Genomic DNA, 7,505 nt, shown 5'->3' on the forward strand with positions numbered 1-7,505 from the left:
TTTTTTTTTTTTTTTTTTTCTCTCTTTTTTCTTGATTCCGATCGAAAAGCAATATACGATTCTCTGCTTTAATTCGGTCCGAGTTTTCTTGAATTTGTACCATTTTGGCCCTCCTCGTCTTGGTTCTGCTCACCGGCTATTGTTGATAGCGACTTTTCAGTTTTCGATTTTGAGATTTTTTTTTTCGTTTTTGTTGATTTTCTATTTGGATTCTATTTAACACTCCGCTGTCGCGGTGATCTATTCTGTAATCAGGAAGCTTGTGATGATTTCTTCATCTTCTTTAGTGTGCATGATCTTATCACTCTGGATTTTTTTGCTGCTTCTAATTATTTTGCTTGGATGTGCAGGTTTTTTTCCGGCTCTCTGGTGCTTGGAAGTAATTTATGGCTTCAACAGTTCTGAATGTGCCGAATAGTGTTCGAAGAATTACCGGTTTGGATTGCGGTTCCTATGTCGGCCTAAGACATTCTCCAGATTCAAATTTCCTCTGCGTCCGGACCTCGGCCAATGTGCGTTCTCCGCGTCTTTTCGTTGTTAGAGCTAGCGATGGGGGGGATGCACCTATGAAGAAGCTAGGACGAAGTGATGCCGAATGTGAAGCCGCTGTCGTGGCTGGCAATGTGCCAGAAGCGCCTCCTGTGACGCCAAAACCAGCATCGCCTGCTGGAACTCCAGTGGTTCCTTTGCTGGTTAGTGTTAAAGATATAACTGGATTTTCAAATAAATTAAAACTAGAAGTAGACGAGGCAGGAGAAATTAGTTTTAGAGATAGGTAACATTATAAACTCGGTGAAATTTGCAAGTCATAGTTGTTTTTGAAATGATATTTGACATTCCAATCATGTTTTCCTTAACGGCACATGTATTAGTTTAATTAAAAAACTAATGGCTCTAGTTAACTTGTTTTTGGATTTTATAAGTGATGGAAATGTTGAAGTAAATGATTGACATAGTTTGCACACACTTCACTTTTATGGAAGTTTAAAGAATTTTGCAGTTGCCTCCAGTTTTTCAAGAATGAATATGTTTGTAATTTTGGAATTAGCTCCATTCTCCTCACTTGCAATGAATTTTCCATCAGCCTCTCAGCCGTCGTCCCCGCCGTAACCGGAGATCCCCAGCACTCAGAGCATCATTTCAGGAAACCAACCTATCACCTGCTAATTTTGTATATCCACTTTTCATTCATGAAGGTACGCACTATGCAACCATAATACCTTCATTCTTTTCTTATTTGCATACTCTATTATGGCATGGCGTTGTTTGCACGGACCTATATTAGTTTGTAGGTAATGCAGGCCTAAAAATTAGGAAATTTGCAGGTGAGGAGGACACACCGATTGGAGCTATGCCTGGATGTTATAGACTTGGATGGAGACATGGACTTTTGGAAGAGGTAACTTAGCCGTATCGACTCTACTTATCTCTGATCATAAAGGAGGTTGTTACCTTGTTGGAATTTTCACTTTGCACGTTGCTTAGGGGTTTGCCCATGTTTTTTCCGAGTCTTGGTTGCTTGGATAGTTTTGAGGTTTATATTTAGCGACAATATATGCTTTTCATATGGACTCTGGGGTTTTGTTTCAACCTTCTGGAAATATTCCTAGAATGAATTGACTTTGTCTAAGCAATACTTCAAAGAAAAGGGGAAAGTTTCCTTTTGGTACTTGAGGGTAAAAAGATTTGGATGAATCTTTCTTGCAGGTTTCAAAGGCTCGGGATGTTGGAGTCAATTCTGTCGTGCTATTCCCCAAAGTTCCAGATGCGTTGAAGGTTTTCACTCTTCATTCTTATTCCATTTGTGTGCTACTAAGAAGCATAAGATGATCGTTTTTTGCTTCAGAATCCAACAGGGGATGAAGCTTACAATGATGATGGTTTAGTGCCTCGAACAATTCGTTTGCTCAAGGACAAATACCCTGATCTTGTAAGTGAACTATATTCTGTTTGGTTATTCAAGCTATGGAATTATCATGGTTTCATGTGTGGAAATATCATAATCGTATATTGTACAAATCTGTCATTTTCAGGTTATCTACACTGATGTTGCTTTAGATCCGTACTCTTCTGATGGCCATGATGGTATAGTTAGAGAGGATGGTAAGAGCGACATACCTTCTCGTAGATGATGCTATACTCGTAGAAGCATTATATACAAACTTGATGGAAATATCTACGTTAAGAGTTGAGATAACTTGGCCAACTGCAAACGTTTAATGATATTAGAACTTCCATCTTTCCATACACTATCTCAATATGTAAAAAATATATAGATCTTTTGTAAATTATGGTTCTGCTTGCCGATCAAACATTTGAAAGTACATGATTTATGTATCTGTGCTGATGCATCCATGACTCTGTAAAGTTTCTCCAAATCTAATCTTTTTACAGAAGGAACTTGAATGTTAAAATAATCACGTGTGAAAATGCACCGACGTGCATGTGTTAGTGTATTTTATGTCTGAACTGCTTTGTGATGATATATAGGTAGATTTCTTTGCTGAGCTTTTTTCAAAATAAGATCTATTTTCTGATGTGTTATGACAACGGCTGTAATTTTTAGGGGGAAATATCTCTTTGGCAGCGGAAGCTGTTATTGGGACTCTTCTTCCAAATTCGATTTGTTAGAATTTCATGCCCAATATTCCAATGTCGATCAATGTTACATTTACCATTCATCAGCTCTAATTCAGAATTGACCTCTCAATGTAAGTAGGTATATACGGTTAAAGAGTTTATTTCAAATTTTGCAGGAGTTATAATGAATGATGAGACTGTACATCAATTATGCAAACAGGCTGTCTCCCAGGTAACTTTCTGAGATCGTTCTCTATGTAAATTCATCCCTCGAATGCTATAGCTTTATTGCTCATATATGAATTACTGAGTATTGAAATTAGACAAATATGCCCAATTATCTTTTAGAAACAACTTCTCAATGAGAGGAAATAAAAAATGTACTTCTGCTTAGGCTAACTACAGAGTACCACCAAAGGCATCGCAATGAGAGGAAAAAATATGAACTGTAAGGTCTTTCGTTGAGAATCACCTCAGGAATAAAAAATGTACTTCTGGCAATAAAGTCTTATAGCTACTAGAAGGGATTAAAGGTTTTGATGGAACTAATGTTGATAAGTTCAAACTACCCCTTGTCTTACAGAGGAAACCAAGAGACATGAACAATCCTCTTCAACTAAATTACGATTCACAATATTATCTGCAATAGGTGATTGATAAGAAATGATTGGTTCACTTCTTTGAGTATTGTGTAAGGGATAAGCAACAATGTAATACATTTTAACCTCTTTAACAGACAAGGACTTGAGGACTTGAGAGTATTAATGGATGCTTCAAAAGGGAACTCATGCATCTCGAAAAACACTAATCCCTTCCTTAGCAACTTCAAGCTCCCAATTCTTTGGAACTAAAGCTAGTGGATGATTAAAACGATGCAAATCCAGAGAATTAGAAAAGTTTTAAGGAGAGAGCTCCATCAGTAATATTTGGAGGATCTAAGGCAGTGTGTCATGAGTTCCAAGATTGGTGTATCACGTGATTGTAAATTTTTTGAGACGAGTGGATGTTGCCTTTGTTGAATGGGTTATTAAACACAGGCATGCAGGATTTACCTTACTAACTTCCCCCACACGTACACAACATCTTTCCTTATGTCCTATTACCGGAGATTTATTGGTTTCTTTTATGGCTTACTTCCTTCATCACTAGGCTCGTGCTGGAGCAGACGTTGTCAGTCCTAGTGATATGATGGATGGTCGCGTAGGAGCAATTAGAAGGGCTCTTGATGCTGAGGGATTTTATCATGTCTCCATCATGTCTTACACAGCAAAGTAATTTACTATCTTCTATTTTGCATTTCTCCCTTTTCTTGTTTTCTTTTCTAATCCACATGAATATGTAAATTTCATTCTAGCTTTGTTCTACTTAATTTGATTAGAATATATACACACTCGAGTTGCTGCCTGTTAAAATAAAAATGAAATGATGTTGAGAGGGTCAAAAGAATTACTAGATGATTCGATCATATTATTTTGCCTCTAATATGTTAAAAAATTGGAAATCTATTATAATGAGCTACATTTCGCCGATAGGATTCAGTTACCTAACAGAATCCTGAAGCTAAGTTAACGTTTCAATGAGATACCCGATGCCGAACTTTTTATCTCCATGTGGATCAACTACTTTAATATTGCTGAATCTTTTTCCAGTTCCTTGTCACTTAGAAGGGTGAAAATTGAACAATATGTCAAGCCAATACTTTAACCCAGTTTATATATGTCAAGCCAATTGGCATGAATATAGATTTTAATACTGCTGCCCCTACTGCTGCCGTCTCACTCTTTTTTGCTTTTTAACTTATGAACGCTCTATTTACTTCTGTTATCAATATCAATAATGTTTTTTCTGCTTCTTTTGAACAGGTATGCAAGTTCATTTTATGGTCCATTCCGTGAAGCACTGGATTCGAATCCTCGTTTTGGAGACAAAAAGACGTATGTAATATATTACAGTATCCCGAACTGAATTATTTATTTATTTATTATTATTATTTTTCTCTAGGTTCCTACTTAGCTAACTGATCTTGCTTGCTTAACAAAAGTTACCAGATGAATCCAGCAAATTATAGAGAGGCTTTGATTGAAACCCGTGAAGATGAAGCTGAAGGAGCTGATATTCTTCTGGTCAGTTGTCTTTTCTTGGACCCTTTGCAAAAGTTTACTTGGTGGTAGACTACAATTTGGCTAAACCTACTTCTAATCGATTACAGGTGAAACCTGGTCTACCCTATTTGGATATCATAAGACTTCTCAGGGATAGTTCTCCTTTACCTATTGCAGCATATCAGGTATTATTAAGTGTTTTTTTGTCAAATATTATCTATGATTTACCTATTTTTTTTATACGTCCTCACATGTAACAGTATTGGCATTAAATATCAAATAAGATTGCACGACTCTTACTTTGTTTCGTCTGTCAACAAAGTAATCAATTTAGTCCTTGTTCACGCATGGTATCAGCTTAGAATGCCTGCTAGGAAGTACTAAAGGATGTATTTAGCTAATTAGCTCACATAAATAAACGTCTTGCGGCTGATGCTGGTGACTAATGTCGCCATGAATTAATACTAGTAATTTGATATCCTTGAGTTGACTTTTTCATGGAAACATTGGTCAAGAAAATGGGAGATTCTCAACGTAGTTTTACTCTGTATATGTAATCCTTTCAAACAATTTTTCATCGTTTTGGTTAGGTTTCGGGTGAATACTCGATGATCAAGGCTGGAGGGGTTCTCAAAATGATCGATGAAGAAAAGGTCATGATGGAGTCCCTCATGTGTCTCCGACGGGCCGGAGCAGACATAATCCTCACATATTTTGCTCTACAGGCGGCTAGATGTTTGTGCGGTGAGAAGAGGTGAAACTTGTTAACCATGTGCTGTTCTAGAGGATGTTAAGTCGTCAAAACTTCAAATCCGAGTGAGTTCTCTTGTTCGTAATAAAATCTGTAACATAGTTAGAAAATTCTGTTTCGTAATTTAATTCAATGCCCAGTTTGCCAATATATTAGTTTTGGAGGCCGTTGATGATATGGAATGAATCGGGCGGGACGTTCTATCTCGTATCTCCGTAGTTCGATTTTGATTATTAGTTTAGAGGTAAAGACCAAACCATATTTTACCAACTTCACACAAACCTTGGATTCCTGAGTCATTCACAGATCAACACTCTTATCTTCATCAATGCAATTGCTTGTAGAGAAGTTCGATTTAGGTCGTTTAAGGTTACACGTTATAATACCATCTACCAGACGTAATGCATGTAAAAAAATCATACAAAAATGAATCATGTGGCTGTAGCTGTGACGTCCCGAATCATATACAACAGGAAGGGGGCACAACGAACTTTCCCTTCTCAACGTATCGGCCCCAGGTACTTGCTGTGGCAAGCACACCTTCGGCAATACGACATTTTGAAGCGGAAGAGTGGTAGAAACTGCCTTCTCTAACTTGTTGCTGCTTCTCATTCTCCATGCTCGTACAGATACCTCTCGGCGATGGTTGCATGAGTGGCAGCGCCAATGGGTAGCATGTCTTCGTCGATCATGAAATAGGGAGAGTGGCCTGTGTGGATGGAGCCTAAGGTCTCGTTCCTCACTCCTATGTAATAGTATGCTGTAGGAACAAACTCCGAGTAAAAGGAAAAATCTTCGGCCCCCATCATTGGTGGGACCACCCTGTAATTGTGTGAACCATGTAGGTCGGTGGCCACTTTCTTCACATGCTCATACATCTTTTCGTCGTTCATGGTTGGAGGGTATATGGTGTATTCTTTTTCAAAGAAATCCACCGTTGTCGAGCATCTATAAACTCTGGCCTGCTCCACAATTACCTGTAGTGCAGATCGTTTATGAGCAAAATTTAAACTTTAGTTAATTTTGGTACTGGATAACGAAGCATTTTTTATAGGGGTATAAAAATCTCGTCCTAGTAGACGTGTTTTAAAAATTTTGAGAGGAAGCTGTAAAGAAAATTCAAAGTGGATAATATCGGTGGATAATACCATTTGGGCTATTACAAATGGTATCAGAGCCAGACATCGAGCGGTGTGCTAACTAGGACATTGAGTCGAAGGGGGGTGGACACCAGGTGGTGTGCCAACGAGGACACTGAATCTCGAAGGGTGGTGGATTGTGAGATCTCACATCAATTGAAGATGCTGGACCCTAAAGAGGGTGAATTGTGAAATCTCATATCGATTGGAGAGGAGAACGAAACATTTTTTATAACGGTGTTGAAACCTCTCCCTAGTAGAGGGCATTTTAAAAATTAAGAAGAAGCTCGAAGAAAACCATATATGATAATAATGAGCTTAGACTATTTAGACTATTATACCATAAGAAGTTTAGGCTGCACTTTTAGAAGTGCTTTTGGAAATGCACTAATTTATCTCCTCAAAGCAATTTTTTGTTTTAGAATTTCCAAAATCATTTGGATCAATAATCTAATCTAAAGCAACCATACATTGAATTTTTTTTTTCAAGAAGTGCTCAATGGGCTGAAGTCATTCCTAATTCATTCTTGGGATTTCAGTTTTTTTAAGAACTTTTCAGAATTTTCCCCATCAAACCTCTGAAAAAAAAAAAACTTTGAAAAAAGCATTTAGTTAACAAAGATAATTCTTTAATCTTTTAAGAAGCATGTAAGGTGAGTTTGAAGCTGAAAAATGAAACGGTGGGGCTTGAAAGTGAAGGGAGAAATTACCTCCTCTATTCTTTGAAGAAGTTGGTAGAAGCTAGAGTTGGAGAAAGCCCTGAAAGTACCGCCAATGACGACAGTGTCTGGTATCACATCCAGCTTACTCCCTCCATTGAACCAAGTCACTGACACAACCTGAGTCCAAAAACAAAAATCATAAGGGCAACGAATTGATAATTCAGTATTGAATAAGTCCCTAAATCACAAACAACCCCCCCCCCCCCCCCCC

General features: G+C 37.8%; 2 protein-coding genes across 2 annotated transcripts in view; one reads left to right on the plus strand and one right to left on the minus strand.

Annotated features, from left to right (window-relative positions):
* Positions 1-5,583, plus strand: part of LOC111487051 (delta-aminolevulinic acid dehydratase, chloroplastic) — a 6,024-nt gene extending 441 nt beyond the window's left edge. Inside the window, exons 2-13 of the mRNA XM_023134271.1 lie at positions 329-692; positions 1,085-1,196; positions 1,326-1,399; positions 1,708-1,776; positions 1,847-1,930; positions 2,034-2,103; positions 2,757-2,812; positions 3,730-3,851; positions 4,443-4,514; positions 4,622-4,703; positions 4,790-4,867; positions 5,273-5,583. Of these exons, the coding sequence (XP_022990039.1) occupies positions 387-692; positions 1,085-1,196; positions 1,326-1,399; positions 1,708-1,776; positions 1,847-1,930; positions 2,034-2,103; positions 2,757-2,812; positions 3,730-3,851; positions 4,443-4,514; positions 4,622-4,703; positions 4,790-4,867; positions 5,273-5,440 (1,293 nt within the window). The 5' untranslated portion in view covers positions 329-386 and the 3' untranslated portion in view covers positions 5,441-5,583. The remainder of the gene's footprint in view (positions 1-328; positions 693-1,084; positions 1,197-1,325; positions 1,400-1,707; positions 1,777-1,846; positions 1,931-2,033; positions 2,104-2,756; positions 2,813-3,729; positions 3,852-4,442; positions 4,515-4,621; positions 4,704-4,789; positions 4,868-5,272) is intronic.
* Positions 5,584-5,716: 133 nt separating this feature from the next.
* Positions 5,717-7,505, minus strand: part of LOC111487050 (IAA-amino acid hydrolase ILR1-like 6) — a 5,597-nt gene continuing 3,808 nt past the window's right edge. Inside the window, exons 4-5 of the mRNA XM_023134270.1 lie at positions 7,283-7,411; positions 5,717-6,410 (exon numbers count right to left, since the gene is read on the minus strand). Coding sequence (XP_022990038.1) covers positions 6,042-6,410; positions 7,283-7,411 — 498 coding nt within the window. The 3' untranslated portion in view covers positions 5,717-6,041. The remainder of the gene's footprint in view (positions 6,411-7,282; positions 7,412-7,505) is intronic.

This window comes from Cucurbita maxima, unplaced genomic scaffold, assembly GCF_002738345.1.
Source record: "Cucurbita maxima cultivar Rimu unplaced genomic scaffold, Cmax_1.0 Cma_Scf00012, whole genome shotgun sequence".
NCBI lineage: Eukaryota > Viridiplantae > Streptophyta > Magnoliopsida > Cucurbitales > Cucurbitaceae > Cucurbita > Cucurbita maxima.